At 39.4% G+C, this 20,321-nt stretch overlaps 1 protein-coding gene across 1 annotated transcript in view; it reads right to left on the minus strand.

Annotated features, from left to right (window-relative positions):
* LOC122550722 (rho GTPase-activating protein 20-like) overlaps positions 1-19,593 on the minus strand; it is a 104,205-nt gene extending 84,612 nt beyond the window's left edge. Inside the window, exons 1-2 of the mRNA XM_087988154.1 lie at positions 19,330-19,593; positions 10,664-10,749 (exon numbers count right to left, since the gene is read on the minus strand). Of these exons, the coding sequence (XP_087844280.1) occupies positions 10,664-10,749; positions 19,330-19,425 (182 nt within the window). The 5' untranslated portion in view covers positions 19,426-19,593. The remainder of the gene's footprint in view (positions 1-10,663; positions 10,750-19,329) is intronic.
* Positions 19,594-20,321: the final 728 nt, after the last annotated feature.

Here is a 20,321-nt window from a genome sequence, read left to right on the forward strand (position 1 = left end):
TCCACTGGTTGTAATCTTTGAAGAATTCTTATTTCTAGAAAATTCACAGAAAACCACCAGTGTAATAAAGAGGAAAGGAAATAATTATCACATAACTGTAGACCAGTTAACCTGACATCTGTAATTGTTAAAATGTTAGAATCTATTTTAAAGAATGTAACAGCAGAGCATTTAGAAATGCATAATATGATCAAACAGGTTTAGCCTGACCTCACAAAGGGGAAATCATGCCTGAATAATTTATTAGAATTCTTTGAGGAAGTAACAAGCAGGATAGATAAAGATTAGATTACTTACAGTGTGGAAACAGGCCCTTTGGCCCAACAAGTCCACACCGACCCACCGAAGCGCAACCCACCCATTCCCCTACATTTACCCCTTTACCTAACACTACGGGCAATTTAGCATGGCCAATTCACCTGACCTGCACATCTTTGGACTGTGGGAGGAAACCAGAGCACCCGGAGGAAACGTGCAACTCCACGGTGGCACGGTGGTTAGCACTGCTGCCTCACAGTGCCAGAGACCCGGGTTCAAGTCCCGCCTCAGGAGACTGACTGGAGTTTGCATGTTCTCCCCATGTCTGCGTGGGTTTCCTCCGGGTGCTCCGGTTTCCTCCCACAGTCCAAAGATGTGCAGGTCAGGTGAATTGGCCATGCTAAATTGCCCGTAGTGTTAGGTAAGGGGTAAATGTAGGGGTATGGGTGGGTCGCGCTTCGGCGGGTCAGTGTGGACTTGTTGGGCCGAAGTGCCTGTTTCCACACTGTAATGTAATCTAACCTAATAAAGGGGAAGTGGTGAATTTCATATATTTGGATTTTCAGAAGGCATTTGACAAGGTACCATACATTAGGCTACTTAGTAAAATAAGGGCCCATAGTATTGGAGCTCATATATTAGCATGGATAAATGATTGACTAACTAATAGAAGACAGAGCTTCCTTTTTCAGGATGGAAACCTGTATAGAGTGGAGCACTACAGGGATCAATGCTGGGGCCACTATTTACAATATATATATTAATGATTTCAATGAGGAAACTGAATGCACAATGGCCAAGTGACAGATGACAGAAAATTCACTAAAGCGGAGGAAAACAATAACAAACTGCCATTCCTAGAGGTCACAGTAGAGCGAACAGCTAATGGAAACTTCAAACTAGTGTCTACAGGAAAACAACACATACAGACCAAATATTGAACTACAGAAGCAATTATCCCAACATCCACAAACAAAGCTGCATCAGAACATTATTTCAATGAGCCAACACACACTGCAGCACAGAGAAACTGCACAAAGCAGAGGAAAATCACCTGTACCGTGTATTCAAAAAGAATGGGTACCTAATGAACACAATCTGCCGATTTCTCAGCAACAAATCCAAAAATGCTGACAAAGCACGTCCAGAAACCCTAGCCATTCTCCCCTACATCAAAGACATCTCGGAAATGACTGCCAGACTACTTAGACCCTTTGGCATCATGGTAGCCCACAAACCCGCCAACACACTAAAACAGCAGCTAATGAACTTGAAAGACCCTATAAAGACAAGCAAAACTAATGTCATTTACAAAATACTGTGCAAGAACTGTAACAAACACTACATTGGACAAACAGGCAGAAAATTAGCCACCAGGATACATAAACTCCAACTAGCCACAAAATGACATGACCCTCTCTCACTACTATCCTTACATACAGGTAAGGAAGGACACGACTTCAACTGGGACAACACATCCATCTTAGGACAAGCCAAATAGAGACATGCATGAGAATTCCTAGAAGCATGGCATTCCAACCAGAACTCTATCAACAAACACATCGAGTTAGACCCCATCCACCACCCACTGAGAAAAAGAACAGGAAATGACATCACCACAGGAAATGACATCACCAACCCAAAGAAACCCATACATATAAATAGAAAGCAGGAATCATGTACACTGCTTTGCCTGAGGCCCACTGAAGATGTTACCTAGTAGGGTGATGAAACGTCTGGAAATGAACCTTCCAGCTCAGCAAGCAAGCCTACATCCAGATGACAGAAAAATAGGTGGGAAGGCAAGTGCTGAGGATGACCTGGCCTTGGAAGAGTGGAGGACAGCTGAAAAGCACCCCTATCTTTGTTGCAAACCTCGTCCTTCCCCTGCAACTTCTCTCCGATCACACTTACCTATGTCTGGCCTCAGACTGACAGTCAGCTCTCATTGGGCAAGGCTTCTGCAAACCACCCCAGATCCTTGATCCTGGGAAAGACCCACTGCTCTCCTTGAGTGCCCTAGTAGCACTTAATTCCATAGGTTCTCTTAAAAAAAACAATATTGGGCTCTTTCCTGCTCTGAAACTGGCTGGCAGGATCCTTATAGCCTCCATTAAATCCAGTTCATTATGGCAAAAGGAAAGTATCAGTAGGAGATATTTTCTTTTCTAACACATAAAATTAATAGAATTGACCCAGAAACACCCATTCAGTTTGTATGGTCCATTCCAACATTTTTGATTCACTTGAACCTCCTCTTGTTTCTCCCCATAACTTTACTACTAATCATAAGCATACGCACCAATAGGTTCAAGAACAGCTTCCTCCCTGCCTTGATTAGAGTGACTCTCTAACTTCAAATAATGTTGGTCTTATTAATGTTGATCTTGCTTCATGTACATCCTGTGCAGTGTAATTTGTATTCCTCACTCTGACCAGGTTCTTTTCATCCTACGATTTGTATATCCTTGCTTACTATGATCTGCTTGTACTGCTCGCAAACAAACCGTGGGCGGCACTGTGGCACAGTGGTCAGCACTGCAGCCTCACAGCGCCAGAGACCTGGGTTCAATTCCTGCCTCAGGTGACTGACTATGTGGAGTTTGCACATTCTCCCCGTGTCTGTGTGGGTTTCCTCCCACAGTCCAAAAATGTGCAGATTAGATGAATTGGCCATGCTAAATTGCCTATAATGTTAGATTAAGGGGTAAATGTAGGGGAATGGGTCTGGGTCAGTGTGGACTTGTTGGGCCCGAAGGGCCTGTTTCCACACTGTAAGTAATGTAATCTAATCTTTTCACTGCAGTTGGGTATACTTGATAATCAATCATCAGTTCTTTTCTTTCTCATATACCTGCTAGCTTCTCCTAGCTAGTTATTTCTGTGAAATGTTATTTCTGTGTAGATGTTATCAAAACATTTAGCAATTTTAAAGACCTCGACAATATTAGGTTATCTCACTCCACTGCTCAATAAAAAAATGATACTCAGCCAGTTCATCCTTTCTGGCTAGATATTCCTCTCAGCTCTTATCTCATTCTTGCAGATTATTTTGCACAAAGTTCAGGACCTCTATATAATAATGGTAACTACTTTAAATATACTTGCACAACATACCATTAACTATGTTGGATCTCTGATGTTGTATTGAATGCTAACAATATAGTAATTTGTTTCATAGCTAAAGAACATAGAATATAGACCAGTACAACACAGAACAGGCCTTTCAGCCTACAATGTTGTGCTGAACATGTACACACAGTTCAATTTACTGCCTTCCATGTGCTTGTCCAGCAGTCACTTAAATGTCCTTAATGTCTCTGACTCTACTACCACCGCTGGCAGTGCATTCCACACATCTCTGTGTAAAGAACTTGCGTCTGACATCTCCCCTACACCTTCTTCCAATCACTTTAAAATTATGACCCATCGTGACAACCATTTCTGCCCTGGGGAAGTCTCTGGCTACTCCATCTATGCCTCTCATTACCTTGTATATCTCTATCAAGTCACCTCTCTTCCTTTTCTGTCCAGTGTGAAAACCCTAGCTCACTCAATCTTTCTTCATAAGACAAGTTCTCCAATCCAGGCAGTATCCTGGTAAATTTCCTCTGCACCCTCTCTAAAGCATCTACATCCTTCCTATAATGAGGTGACCAGAACTGGAAACGATATTTCAAGTGTTGTTTAACCAGGGTTTTATAGAGCTGCAGCAAAACCTCACAGCTCTTAAACTCAATCCCCATGTTAATGAAAGCCAAAACACCATGTGCCTTCTTAACAACCCAATCAATTTGGTGGCAACTTTGAGGGATCAATGTACCTTGTTCCCAAGATCTCACTGTTCCTCCACATTGCCAAGATTTCTGTCTTTAACCCTGTAGAAGTTAGGATCAATGCTGTTTCATTCAGTTAACTACAGTGGTGCATGATAATGGACGTGAAACTCAATTTTATTATGGTCCTGCAAGAAAATGCCAAAAGCTATTGGGGCTCAAGCAAGGGTGGCATGATGGTTCAGTGGTTAGCACTGCTGCCTCACAGCACCAAGGTCTCAGGTTTGATTCCAGCCTTGGGTGGCTGGCTCTGTGGAGTTTGCACATATTCCCCGTGTCTGCGTGGGTTTCCTCCAGGTGTGCTGGTTTCTTCCCACAGCCAAACATATGCAGGTCAGGTAAATTGCCCATAGTGTCAGGTGCATTAGTCAGAGGGAAATGGGTCTGGGAGGGTTACTCTTTGGAGGGTCGGTGTGGATTTGTTGGGCCAAAGGCCCTGTTTCCACGCTGTAGGGAATCTAATCTAAAAACTCATTCTTTAGCATTTACCCCAGTTAAAGAAAGAACTTTCATTTATATAGTGGCTTTCTGCAAGTTCAAAATATTTAAAATATCTTAGATACCATAGAGTACTTCGACAGTCATATTTTTCTGGTTCTTCATGGGAGTTAACTTTTGACATTGTTACACAATGCCTACATTGTCCATCCTGTTACTTGCTTATATCTATTTGGGACTGATGTTGAGCAATATATAACGAATTGTAATTTTGGCCATGTTTGTAGGATCTGGACTGTGACATTTTGCTGCATTGGCAAAAGCAGCAAAAATAAAACCTTGGTGGAAGAATGCTAATAGGTATATCAACTAAACTCAGTAAATCCACACACCTCACAATGTTGCTCTGCAGTTGATTTAACAGTGGGCTCAGGAATCATAGTCAGTTACATCGCCCTGGTCCCTTAAGAGTTATACATTCAAGCACCATTAGACCATAAGAAATAGGAACAGGAGTAGATCGCTCAACCACTAGAGCCTGCTCTTCCATTCAATAGGGTCATGGCTGATCCAACATTCCTCATGTCCACTTTCCTGCATTTTTCACACAGTTCTTTGATTCTCCAAATGATCAAGAATCTGTCTAGTGCAGCATAAAATAAATTACTGAACCCCAACAACAGTTATAAGCACAAGTCTGTACTGTTAGTCACTGACTAACTGCACAATTATATGTATCCTACCTCTTTTTCCGAGTTAAATGTAGATGGTAGTGATCAATAAAGATAGCCATGAGCTGTTTTATATCCCTTAAAGTATTGCTCTGCCCAATTTTCAGTTTCTATATCTACAATCGGCCTCTGGTGAATACTCAGAATCAAGCTTTGAGTGACATAAACAACATCTCCACCACATACATACCAAAATGATATCATATCAAAGCACATTTCAGGCCCTGAAAGTGCTGCCTAATTATCAAAGAAAGGCATGACAAAAATCTGTTCTCAAATACATTTCTTGGAAATGTGAGTACATCTGAGCCAGCCAACTATCAAATTGATAGAACCTCACCCTAAAGTTCAACAGCAGACTTAACAAGCTTTTGTGTTGCAACCGCACATTCAAGAATTCCAACTAAAACAAGCTCACGTTTGAATCGAATTACTGAAAAGCATGTGTGTTATCGAAAGCAGTTACACAGAAATTAAATTACATATTCGAATGCCAGTCTTGCCGTCCAGAATTATGTCCTAACCACTGACCATGGAATAGTTAATAAACGCAAAGTCATCTTGTCCCTCTTTATTAAAAGGAGACAACAAAATAACAAAATTGGAAGGATAAAATAAAATGCAATTCTGTACTTGGCTTAAATAGTTTACTTCATAAATATATACTGCTCATTCTTACTGAGCTGTTGTTGGGTAGGAAGGTCGACATTTTTTGTACATTTTTTATACGTTTGGTTTGTAATTGACAGTTTAAGTTAAATAATTGTCAGCTTTCAGCAATGTTTTATCAAGGCCTCCAGTTGTCATAGAGTCAGAGATGTACAGCACGGAAACAGACTCTTCGGTCCAACTCATCCATGCTGACCAGATATCCTAAATCAATCTAGTCCCATTTGCTAGCACTTGGCCCATATCCCTCCAAAGCCTTCCTATTTATATATCCATCCAGATGTCTTTTAAATTCTGCAATTGTACCAGCCCCCACCACTTCCTCTGGCAGTTTATTCCATACACGCATCATCCTCTGCATGAAAATGTTGCCCCTTAGGTCAAATGAGCAGTTAGGCTTAATTAAGAAATAGTTGAAAGTGGACACTCATTAAATGAACCAGATAAGCCACATAAAATTAGCCATCACCTGAGAACAGCATAGCTTAGAACCGATGTCCAGTGGAGGGTGCTCAGGTGTGCAGTGGAATCCCATCTACGTGTCGCCCTGCTCAGATGGAATTTCACATTGGCTCAGGGTCCTGAACCGCCCTCAGAAGCCTGTGCCCCACAACCTGAGCCACCTCCTGACAATGTGTAGTGGGACAAAGAAGCAGGCTCTGCATAGTCATTATGAGAAGCTGGGGCTCGAAATTAAGAAGCAGAACTTCAAAAAGGTCATAATTTCTGCGTTATTGCTTGCGCAAATTGGCAAAGGCAAGTAGGATTACAGTGATAAATGCATGGCTCAAAGACTGGTTTAGGAGAAGAGAGTTCTGTTGCATAAGGAACTGGCAGCGCTTCTGGGGACAGTGAGTTCTGTTCCAATGATACAATCTACACCTGACTGTGTTGGTATTAGAGCCAACCATGTCACTAGAGAAGTAGAGGAGATTCAAACTAAATAGTGGAGACAAGTGATTGGATTTTGGAAAACAGTAGGAAAACTTCCTTCTTTGGGAATCTAAATAGTAGTGTCAAACCCAAAGGAGAAGTTGGGAGATAATAAACGGTGATAGAAAGGGACAGTGAGTACAAATCTAAAAGTTAACCAACAGGTAAGATTAGAATTTACAGAAAAGTAAAAAGATAAATCTAAAAGCGCTGTATTTGAGGTACACTACATGCAAAACAAAACAGATGAACTGAGAGCACAAATAAAATTGAATAAGTACAATCTAGGAGCTATTACAGAGATATAATTGATATACAGATATACAGAATGATATGGATTGGGATATGAATCTTGAAGGTTTTGGTACATCAGGAATAACCAGGAAACTAGGAAAAGGTGAAGACATGGTTTTGGTAGTTAGTAATAAGAGCAATGACCTCAGTTAGGAAACCAAGATGCAGAAACAGTTTGAGTAGAATAAAGGGGTATAAAGACAGAAATCATTTGACAGTGGTGCACAGACCCCCTAACAGTAACCACATTTTATCCTCCTTTATAGGAGCATAAAGGAGGATAAAATGATACCTTTCAGAAAGGCATTGTGATAATTGCAGGAGAGTTTAATTTACATATATTGAATGGAAATTCAAAAGGGCAAAAATGGTTTAGATGAGGATTTTGTAGAATGTTTTCAGATAATTTCTTAAAACAGCATGTTGTGGAGCTGACCAGAGAATTGGCTCTACTAAACCTGGTATTGTGCAATGTGACTGAATTAATGAATGATCTTACAGTGAATGTAATCTTAGTAGTGCTCATATGACTGAATTTTACATTCACTTTGAGGGAGAGAGGAATGGGTCCAAGACTATTTTCGTAAATTTAATAATGGGACTAAGGAGGCCGACAAAACTGACTAAAGTGAATCATCAAATTAGGGTCAATGATACATCAATAGAGATGCCATGGCAGATATAGATTCACACAGTGCAGAAATGGCCCTTCAGCCCATTGACATAACTACCACTAAAAATGCAGTAATCCTGACTTCCTGCACTTGTCCCATATCCTTGGATGTTCTGATATTTGAAATGCCCATCCAAATATATTTAAAATGTTATAAGGTTTCCAGCCTCCATACATTCCAAGGCAGTGCATTCCAGATTCTCACCATCCGCTAAATTAAAAAAGCTTTTTCCCAAATCCCCTTTAATTTCCTGCCCCTTACCCTAAAGCTACGTCCTCTTGTGATTGACTCCTCAACCAAGGGAAACAACTGCTTTCTATTCACTCTGTCCATACCCATCAGGATCTTATACACCTCAATCATGTCTCCCCTCATCTTCCCACCCTCGTCCTAAGACTTCTCTGCACTAAAGAAAACAATTAAAACCTATCTAGTCTCTTCTTAAAGGACTCAATTTCTCCATCCAAGGTGACATCTTGATGAACCTCCTTTGCATCCCTTCTAGTTTTATCACGTTTTTCCTATAGTGAGGTGACCAGAACTGCACACAGTACTCTATCTGTGGCGAGACCAACACTCTGAATAATGTTCCAACATTACCTCCTTGTTCTTATACTCTATGCCACGACAAATGGAAGCAAGCGTCCCATATGCCTTCTTAACTATCTTATTCACATGCTCTTCCGACTTCAGGGATCTGTGAATAATTACCATAACATCCCTGTTCCTTTAAGCTACCCAATATCCTGCCAACATCAGGGGATATTTCATAAAACACAACGATACATTCCAATGATTATAAAATTGGACACATTATGTGGTTAACTAGAAACATGAAAGATATTGTCAAATGAAAAGAAAAATCATGTGGTTGTCCAAAGACAGATGCCAGGTCAGAAGGAGATTGGACACGCAAAGTTGCCATAGTCCTACTGGACTAAAGGACTGTTCTCTCATTTGAGAGAGATGACTGCTGGTCGATTAATCCAAAGGTCACCATGCCACAGGTTAGCGGGGAGGTTGGGGAGAATCCGTTATGGTAACCTCAGCCAGAGGAGAAATTCAACACATGCTGTTGGTGTCATTCTACACTGCAAGCCAACTGTCTAACAAGCTGAGCTAACTGACCTCCTAGAAGATTGGATAGTAGTATATTTTTGAAGCTCCAGGCCAACAAATGTCTAGATCCTGAATTGTGATGGCAGGTGTACCTCAAAATGGAATGTTAGTGTACAGTATCAATTTTGAGAAACTCTTTGTTGGGAACTTGGTGCATCTTTGTCTTAATCTTGGAGAAGCAAGGCTGAGCAGCTTTCCTCAGTTATGTTATGTAGGTAGATAGCTTCTGTAAAATGATCTAAAGACATACATTAGCAGCAGGAAGAAGAATGTGACAAAGATTGTCAGTGCCAGATCACAGCCCTGGTTGAGCTCACTGCAGATCTCAAAGATTTTCAGTGTTGTCCCGTTATAGTTGACCTTATGGATAATGTTGACATCGAAAAGGGAGATCACATTGAACAGCTTTAGAAGTTAGGTAATTTTCTCCAGCAGCTTAAATAGACAGGCTCTGCTCATGTGGTCAAATCCCTTGCTTAAATCAATGAGGGCTTAGAGAGTCTGGGTTATAAGGCTAGGCTGGATAACCTGGGACGTTTTTCATTGGAGCAAAGGAGGTTGAGGGGTGACCTTATAAAGGTTTATAAAATCATGAGGGGTATAGATAATATGAATAGTAAAGGTCTTTTCCCTAGGGTGGGGGAGTTTAAATTAGGAGACCTATTTTAAAGATGAGAGGAAGAAGATTTAAAAGAGACGCTGAGGGGCACCTTTGTACACAGAGAGTGGTTCATATGTGGAATGAACTGCCAAAGGAAGTAGTAGATGTAGATACATTTTCAACATTTAAAAGACAGGAAAGATATAGGCCAAATGCAGGTAAGTGGGGCTAGTTTAGTTCGGGTGTGTTGGACAGAAGGGTCTGTTCCTGTGCTGTATGACTCTATGACTGAGCAATTCCCCTAATAGGGCTGTCAAGCTTCTCATAGAACTGGAAGGGTGACATGGTTATTCTCTATTTAGAAGTTAAGAATCAGATCAAAATCAATGGCTTCACAGACAGGACAAAGCCATAAAATACTTAATTGTTTTACATGTTTTAGTAATGATAACTTCATACATTTCAAGTTTGTACATAATATTTTTCTCTACACACTTTTCATGTCAAACAGACTCAAATTGTACTGATGATTAAACGAGGTTTAATTTCCTACTGTATAGATTGTTGAGACTTTGTCAGTGGCCTCACCTTCATGTTGTCAGATATTGCATCTCAAAAGGTGAAAATATATGCTTATCTAAATGAGTTATTACTTCAATGCAGACTTATGCTAGCAGTCCAACAGCTTAATGAATTATATTAATGTGGACACAATACTTAAAAGTGTATATTCTGTCAAGTGCTTCCCCACTTGGAAAGGTCACAGTTTCATCAAAAAAGCTAAAGAAGAAAAGCCGAATAATCATAAAATACTACAAAGGAGGTCATTCTGTCCAATAAGGCAGTACCATTTGTTTCAAATAACAATATAGCTAGTTCTCAATTCCCTCATTTTCTACTTTAGTTACTTATCCAAGTTCCTTTATGGAAGTTCAATCGAAAAATGAAATTCACTCTCACTTTCAAATAACCCATTATCAAATAATCACCCTATTTGGGAACAAGAGTTCAATTCATTGGCTCACTCAGGGGATGATACACTACTACAGGGAGATGAATAAGAAATTTATAACATGCCAGGGTATGTGTGCAGAAAGTGATTCGATTTACCTGGACAGCGATCTGGACTTGCTAAGGGCTTTGCTAATCACCAAAGAAGGTGCTGACTGTCGTCTCTGGGCTAGATTTTTCATTATCTGCATTAAAGAGAAAAAAGAAACAAAGATACAGTTATCTGCTTGAATTTTTTATCCTTAGTTACATTTGTACTAGGAAATTCAAAGTTCATAAACTAATCAGCGTTAACAATTCAAACAATAGCAGGATAGCAGTTCGTGGGTTTTGTTATAAACACCAGTAACTCAGTGTAACAAAGTCAGAGTAGCAAGTTCTGAAAGTTTGATACAAGCTGAAGAATATTGATGGGAGGTGGTGGTATTGTCACTGGATTAGCAATCCAGAGACTCAGTCTAAAGTGCTGGGGACATGAGTTTGAATACCATGATGGCAGATTCAGAGACTTGAACTAACTTAATACATCTGGAATTAAAACCTAGTGAAAATATTGTTGATTGTTGTAAAAACATATTTGGTTCACTAATGTCCTTTGGCAAAGGGAAAGCTGCCAAGCTCACTTGGTCTGGCCCCAATGCAACTCTAGATCCAATGTGATTGACCACCCTCTGCTACTCAATTATATTTAACTATTACAATGTCTGATAAAAAGCATCATCCTGAGAGAATGAATATGGCCCAGACACCACAATAACCAGCCCTAACTCCAAACTGTTAGTGAGACAGGGCATAGCCATGAAAGGCAGCAAAACAATGTTTTACATTTGGGAAGGAATCCAGACTCCAGAAAGCTTCAGTTTCAGGTCAAACACAAGCAAGAATACCTCCTACCGGTTAACACCCACCATTCCCTTCATCTGCTCAATCAGTTTTCCCAAGTTGAACAGCATTTGGAGGAAGCATTGGTGGAAGCGTAAAGAACATACTCTGGCTGGGGTCTTCATTGTCCAACACTAAGACTGGCTCATTAGCACTGCTACTGATTGGTCGATTCCTAAAGGATGTAGCTGCTTGACTGGGTCTGTGGCAGGTGGGAAGGGGACCAACAAGATGCAAAAAACATACCTGACTTTGTCCTCCCAAGTCTACCTTGAACAGATGCATCTGTGCATGACAGCATTGGCAGCAGTGACCACTACACAGTATTCGTGGAGACCAAGTCCTCTCTTCACATTGAGGATACCTTCCATTATGTTATGATTCAGAGATGCCGGTGTTGGACTGGGGTATACAAAGTTTAAAAATCACACAACACCAGGTTATAGTCCAACAGATTTAATTGGAAGCACACTAGCTTTTGGAGCGACGCTCCTTCATCAGGTGATTGTGGAGGGCTCGATCGTAACACAGACTTTATAGCAAAAATTTGCAGTGTGATGTAACTGAAATTATACATTGAAGAATTGTTAACAGACAATCAATTCTTCAATGTATAATTTCAGTTACATCACACTGCAAATTTTTGCTATAAAGTCTGTGTTACGATCGAGTCCTCCACAATCACCTGATGAAGGAGCGTCGCTCCGAAAGCTCGTGTGCTTCCAATTAAACCTGTTGGACTATAACCTGGTGTTGTGTGATTTTTAACTTCCATTATGTTGTGTGGCAATGCCACCATACTGATTGGGCTAAATATTGAGCAAATCCAGCAACTAACAGCTCTTTTCTCATATGCTTACTTCTCTAATATTGTTTTACACCTCCCCTCTGAACCTTTTGTAATCCTTTGATGCTCAATTGTATTTTCCACCTGAATCTGTCACTATTGAATGAATAACCTTAAAAAGAAATTCAATTAAGAATGTATAAATCCCTCCTTTAAATGTGTTAATTGATTCTAGCAAGGTTTCTATCATATTGCTGTCAACACTGATCTCAGTTCAAACGTTAAAATTAACCTTATGGAGACTGTTAACTAGATTCAGATTCTAAATTTTAATGTCACGTGTACTCAAGTACAGTGAAAAGTATATAACATCGCCACACTTGGCACCATTTTAGGTACCAAAGTGCAAAAAAAAATCGGTACAGAGCAGTAAGAGAAACGAGAGTTAAAAAGTTAAGCGGTACTTCATAGAATAATAGAAAAATGCGAAAGTAAGGTAATAGTTAACATTAAAGTCTTTCATACTAAAGTGAGTCATGGAGCATTTTACAAATAATTTAAACTTGCATTGAAAAATGGTCGGAATATTCTATCCTCAAGCCAACATAAGTCCTCTGGCAGCATTTCTTCATAAGTCCAGTGTGTGTCGAAAGACTTTTCAATATTGCTGCTGCAATAAAGTTCAGTCTGCTAGGATGCCCGCGTTCCAACTACCAAAGCAAACCCTCTTCACCTAGCTCAAGGAAGGCACTCAAATGAGAGGAGAACAAAGGGTACTTTTCAAAAACTCCTTGGAAACTTCCCTCAAGAAATGTTACCTAAATGTTAATGCATGGGAGGTCATCACTCTGAAGAAACACCAGTGAGAAGGAATGCAATTATTCAATAATACACATGTTGGCAAGAGGATGTACGGAAAAGGAACCAGAGAAAGGAATGCCAACAATCTAAAGGCCAAGGACCACTTCCACTCCCAGAAACACCTGCCAAAAGTGTGGTCAGAAATGCAGCTCCAGGATCAGGCTCATCAACCACACAAGGACCCACAGAATAGTTGAAGAAACATACCGACTTCTACACATAAGTTTAGACTATTTATCATTTTAAAAGATTGGAATTAAAATAAGTGAATATCTACTGCTCAGTTATGAGTCAGATACAAAGCTGCAAATGTTTATCTCTAACTAAACCACCTTTTTAAAGAAAAAGAGTGAAAAATTACTAATCCAATACCAGAAATTGCAGTATCATCGAGAGTCAGAATAATGGGCATTGCTGAATTGCGTTGATAGCTGCTTTCAATCCACAGGTGAGAAAACCTTCAGAGAGAACTTTACTCAAAAAATATTATATACAATAAATGTTGATATTCTCAAATTGATTTAGTTTAATATTGATGTAAACTATTATTGCCATCATGCAATGTGCTAACAGTAACAGTAAGATAAATGTTCTTCTTCTGTAATGTAAATTTCTGCTTCTATTGTGTGCATTAATGTAATAAACTTGATATGGTAAGGAAGTACTTCTGGCATGATCACTATGCTCAGATCACAAAAGTTTCAGCCAGTACCTAGGACTCTTAGTATATTTTGTGTGACATTTTCATTTTGTCCTGATTTTTGTTGATGCAAATTGCCCTCTTGCAACTTAAGCAGGTAATAATTACAATTAACAGTTAAAGTTGTTTCCACTAGAGTTTAGAAGAGTGAGGGATAACTGAATTGAAGCATGTAAGATGCCGAATGGTCTTAATGTTTCTTCTTGTAGGTCATTCCAGAACTAGGAACATTGTTTCAAATTAGGGTTATCCTTTAAGTACCACAAAGGAAGGGATTTTGTTTTCCTCTCAGATGGTTGAGCAATTTTGGAACTCTTTGCCTCAGAATGTGGTGGAGGTGCAGTCATTAAGACAGAGGTAGATAGTTTCTTTTCAGGCAGGGGGATGAAAGGATGTTGGGCTAGATGGAAATGTGGAATTTAATCAGAAACAAGTCTGGCACTATCTTATTGAATGGTAGAGCAGACTTGAGGAGCAAAATGATTTACTTCTGATTCTAATGTTCACAATGTATAACAGGCTTAATGTTTCTAGAGAAAAGCAGCAGAGACTAGAAAATAATTTTGGCAAAACAATGTGTGATCATACTAGATTATTTTAACAGCAAAACATTTTATAAATTTTAATTATATGCTGTTAAATTGCACAAGTCCATAGACTTTCTTGTTTCACATCATAGAGGTGAAACTCATTTTGGATATAGTGGGAGCTAAGGATTCCTCCTTTTGGATTCGACACTGTTTACATTCTTAAAGCACTGAAGGAAAACATCAGCCTCTAAACAATCCACAGTCAATGCACAGAATATTCCTGAACTAATTGCATTCCTTCTGCTCAGAAAAAAAATACCTGAAAACACTATGCTTTTTAAGTGCCATATTGGCTGGCAGCCATTAATAACAATGCAGATTTTTAGTAGTTTGCTTCACCTGATCCTGATTGCTCCTTATACTAATTGATCATCGAATATTTTTAACATTCAGATATTCCATTCTTTGAAGGAAATTTTTTCAGCTTTCCTTGAAATGTTGTATGTTGTTTATTACACAGAAACATGCTCCACTTGCTGTGAGGAATGCTTGGGCATTCTCTCAACTTTTCAAAATTATACAGTTTTCTATTATTTGTTGTTTCCTTATATTACTGTGAATATATAAAACAGATGCTGTTACCTATGAAAAACACTTTCTTTGAAACACCACCACCATATATTAATGAAATAAGAAAAAAATTCCACGAAATAACTGCAAAAATTGACTTTGCCCAATAAGTACAAGTTACTTTGAGCCTAGAGCATATTTTTAGTTGTAATGGTTTGACAGAAGGTTCTATTTACTGAGCAATCCTGCACTACCTTCATGTAGATACAATGTGTTCCCTGCTATAAGACCAAAGGAAAAGAGCTTTAGCTCTTGAAGCCTGCTCATCAATTCAATTAGATCATGTCTGATCCATATTCCATTGTTAGTTAACGTCACTCTTTAGTTCCTTATACCTTAGTATTTTACCCTAAATCTGAAATGATTTCACTCAGACCCTGATCTTATCTGCCTTCCCTTACACTGGGATACTGTTTAAGAGAAAGTCAAGTATGCACTGTTTGAGAGTCATCTGAAAATGAAAACAATATTACTGTTGTTAGCTGCTTGTTCACTCTAAAAGCCACAGGCATGTGTGTCTGTGTATGTATGGTTGTGGCTCCAATAGGAGTGGGGAAGGGAATGAAGAAAAGAACACTAATATAGAAAGAACTATTCTGCAGAAAATTTCATTTAAAATTTGGTAGGAAGTGTTCTATGGACCATAAAGAAAAACTGAACAGCCATACAGCCAGCAGGTCATTTCAGTCCCCCCACCTCAGAAGATTTGTTTTCCCTTCTGATCTATATTAACACTCAGGAAACTACTGGAGAAGATTAAGGAATATAAAATTAATAGAAGGGCAGCAAATAGGATTAAAAACTGGTTTGCAAGGGAGAAGAAAAGAATAGAATTAAGGGGAGTTTCTCAGAATGGTTGCCAGGGAGTAAGCATATTCAACAGAGTTCTGTTCTTGGATTGCTTCTGTTCACAGTGTACATCAATAATTTGGATTGAAGGTTAGTTTTTCAGATGATACTGAACTATTGATATAAATAATTCTAAAATTCAATTGAAAATGCAATGAGTTACTGCTAAATAGTATGATGCACAAAGGAATTGCAGATGGAATTTAATATTAATACATGTGAGACGCTGCATTTCTGTAAAATGGTTAAAAGTTGGGTAGGAGGAAGACCAACAGGATTTAAATTTCAGGTTAAAAAGGGAGTTAAAAACAACCTCTCAAGTGTATGATGTGATCAATAAGGAATAATGGGATCAGACAAATTGAATTGAATTATAAAAGCAAGATATAACAGTAAATACAAAATCACAGTAAGGTACAATTGGAGTACATCATGTAGTTTTGATCTCCACAGTTCATCTCCACATTATATAAACAACGCAACACAGAATGGTATCTAGTGTGAGGAATATTACAGCAGGATGGTATCTGGTATAAGGAAATATAATTGTGAATTTGGCAAAGATCCTTAGACGGCTCCTTCCAAACTCACAACCATGACCACAGGGTTGGAGGATTTGAGCTAGAGGGAGAGGTTGAATAGACTAGTGTCAAGATTAGAGTGGTGCTGGAAAGCACAGCAGGTCAGGAAAATCAACATTTTGGGCAAAAGCCCTTCATGAGGATTCCTGCTCTTCAGATGCTGCCTGACCAGTTTGGCTTTTCCAGCACCACTCTAATCTTGACTCTAATCTCCAGCATTTACAATACCCACTTCCGCCTAGTTGAATAGGCTGGGGATGTTTTCCCTGAAGCGTCGGAAGCTGAGGGGTGACCTTATAGAGGTTTATAAAATCATGAGGGGCATGGATAGGGTAAATAGACAAGGTCTTTTTCCCTGAGGTGGGGGAGTCCAGAACTAGAGGGTATAGGTTTAGGGTGAGAGGGGAAAGATATAAAAGAGACCTAAGGGGCAACGTTTTTACGCAAAGGGTGGTGCATGTGTGGAATAGGCTGCCAGAGGAAGTGGTGGAGGCTAGTACAATTACAACACTTAAAAGGCATCTAGATGGGTGTATGAATAGGAAGGGTTTGGAGGGACGGGGCCAGGTGCTGGTAGGTGGGACTAGATTGGTTGGGATATCTGGTCAGCATGGACGAGTTGCACCAAAGGGTCTGTTTCTGTGCTGTACATTTCTATGACTCATGAGTCTATGACTCTATGACTCTGTTTAGAAGGAGAAGAGTAGCAGATACATGGGAACATCCTCACCTGCAAGTTTCCCTCCCAGCCACTCAACATCCTGATTCGGAAATATATCGTGATTCCTTCATTATTGTTCGGTCAAAATTCCTCCATTGTGGATTTACGTACAACATGTGGTTGCAACAGTTCAAGGAGACAGTTTACCACCACCTTCTTAAGGCTAACTAGGAATAGGTAACAGATGCTGGCCCAGCCAGCAGCACTCACACCCCATGAGTGAATACAAAAATAGAGTACAGAGCAAATTAAAAAGTTATTTGATAGAGATATTATGGAACACAACAGATTGAAATATGCTCTTTCCTACAATTGACTGACTTAGAATCAAGGGGCCCGAGGTAAGATGAACAAATTTAAATTTAGAATAGATAATAGAAGAGATCTTATTTTCTATAAGGTTGTTAGACTCCGGAATGTACTACCAGAGATAGTGATTGAGGGAGACAACATGTCAATATTTTATAACTGGTTAGATAATGAACAAAGCAAATACATGGAATTAGCACTATTGGTCATATTGCAGATATATATCAAAACAGAATTATTGCGCTCAAGGTTTCCATGGTATAATTATACATAATTCCATAAAGGAGAATATTTGTGTTCATAAGAATATAAAACCTTAAATGTTTAGAAATATTTTATTTTCAATATGGCTATTTTAGAAACTGTTTCTGGAGCAAATATTGACAAACTAGCCCAAAGGAAGGTTAAACAATGCTAAACATCCCAGCAATGCATTGCTCACACTTTTCAGTCTCTGCCAGCTCCGTTTGCAATCAACTTCCAACCCTTCAGTTTACCCTTCTCTAAATCATGGTGGCATGATCAGTGCTCCTCAGCTAGCTCTTTTCATTGTTTTACTATATTACATGATATTTTTTTTAAATGAAAGATTACAATATTTTGTGGCTATTTTCCCAATGTTTATAATAACACGTTACACTTATCACATGAATAGCCACCCTCTCAAAGGCATACAGAGAGAATTCCTGACATCCAAAACAGTCAGGTATATTTCGCAGACACACACACACTTCTCTCAGCAATACAAACTGCTACATATTTGGTTCCTCACGTATTTTTCTTAAGCTGTGCATCACCAATTCTGTGTACAATTTTGCATCCCACATTTCATTTGCTGGATTCTGAGCAAAGATAATGAGTTCAGGGGTCAAATAAAATCCTTAATCACTTCATTTTGGCTGACTGGATAGTTCAGATACTGTTCCTTAGCCAAGAGGCAAAAACGATTAATTATTGTAATTATATAAAATTAGATACAAAACTCCAAAGCCTTTTCTCTCCCTCCAGTACCTAATGTCAAAACCAACCTCAAACAAAAGAATCTTTTTTTTACAAGTTTGTTACCATGGAGTCTCGCGCTTTGACAGTCTCAGCCACAGCATTCAAAATCCTCTCATGATGAATCAGAACAAATGTCGTTATTAAAAAGGGTATCTCTGATCACCACCTTGGGCAGTCAGCCATTCAGAAACTTAAAAGCTGCGTTTCCCCACACATTTATAGCTGACATTCAAACAGATCCATAGGACACTGGTCTTTGAACTGAACGGCTTGGCCCACCCTACCCGAGGCCAAATTACCCAGATGGGGCTCCATTAGTGCTGGAACAATCCAATTATCATTGTTTACAGAAGTGTTTTGGATTACGATGATCCATTTTCTCACCCATTGTCCCAAGAATACACAATCCAGGCGCTGGACTGTTTCTTCTCTTCAATTGGTTTACTTTTTTTTTGTGTCGCCATGCCGCCTAACACAGGAGACAGAGAATTTGTCAAAATATTGCCTTTTCATCGCGTCACATTGAAACTGTGTGTTTACGATCTTTACTGACATGCCAGAAAAGTTCAACATGATGAGTATTTTCTTTCGCGTCTAAACATTAATTGGCGTTTGTATAATTGCTGTTTACAGCAAGGACTGACAAAACAACAGCTTTGTTTTAGAATCGTCTTCATCATGCTGCGCCTTTTTCCTAATTCCAACCGAAATTGTGTGAGTGGAACATGTTTACCTCGTGAACACTGCTGCAAAGAAACAGCTGGAGAAGTCTCATTTTGTTTGGTATAAACACAGGAACAATCGCATACCAACAAGTACTCCACTAAAGTAATCTGTACCGTGCCTCCCATCCTCAATGGGTTGCTTTGCAAAAAGCCGACCGATCCACAGAGTGATTAAAATTCCTAACTACCTTCTTCCCTTCTGTTCCTCCACAGCCCGATATTCGAGATTCCCCCGTCAACGAAGAAGAACGGCTCTGACCAATGTTATCCTGTTGAGGTGACATCGTTTGACAGTGTACAATTCCTTAGTTGCCGCCTGAATTCATTACAGGGACCAGACAACTATTCACCAGACTAGGAGCTGAGATTCTGGGTGTTGTAGCTAACGGGACTTCATTCGAGTGAAAAGGAGTCGCTCTCTCTCACACACACAGGAAGCTAATGGTCTCAGCAGTAGCTCCGAATTGCTGGCTATCTGACGATCTTGTTATTAAATAAGCTTAGTTAAAGCCAGCGTCATTGCTTTACCATGGATACAACTCTTCTCCTGTGTCAGGCTCTGGGTCTTAAAGACCTACGGGTTACATACTTAGCTGAACGCAATCATCAGTTGGAAATTTGCGCGTATTATAAATCTGAATAGGCGCTCTCTACAGGTCCTGCCTGTCCTAGCTCTTTCTTCAGCAACCCGGCTCTTCTGTAAACCGAGCACAGAAATGAACTGGCTACCACAACCACGGTTATTCCTCTCTGTTTCCTTTTTGTATCTTATTGACAGCCAGAATAAACTCCTGTCTGATTAAAAACTGAACATAGCTTTACACATAATGCATTCATTTCCCTCTCTGATTTCCAGTGTCGAGAAATCAATTCACTAATAAATGGATTGTAGGGAGGATTGAAATAGAATTCTGGGAATCAAGTTGTTGCAGAATTTGGAAAAATGGGTTTATAGAGGTTGTGAAGAAGAGTCACTGGACTCCAAACATTAACTGTTTTCTCTCCACAGAAACTGCTAGACCTGTTGAGTCTTTGCTGCAATGTCTGTTTTTGTTTTCAAATATGCTCTTGAGTCATTAAAAATAAGAAGAATCAGATTAATTTTCATCCTCCAGCCTTCAAAATTGCTGTGATTAACCCCTCCTGAAAAAGTCCAACAATAATCTTTCCACCTTTTCCA

The sequence above is a fragment of the Chiloscyllium plagiosum genome, unplaced genomic scaffold (genome assembly GCF_037043375.1).
Source record: "Chiloscyllium plagiosum isolate Xiang-an unplaced genomic scaffold, Cpla_swu_hap1 HiC_scaffold_6, whole genome shotgun sequence".
NCBI classification, from domain to species: Eukaryota; Metazoa; Chordata; class Chondrichthyes; order Orectolobiformes; family Hemiscylliidae; genus Chiloscyllium; species Chiloscyllium plagiosum.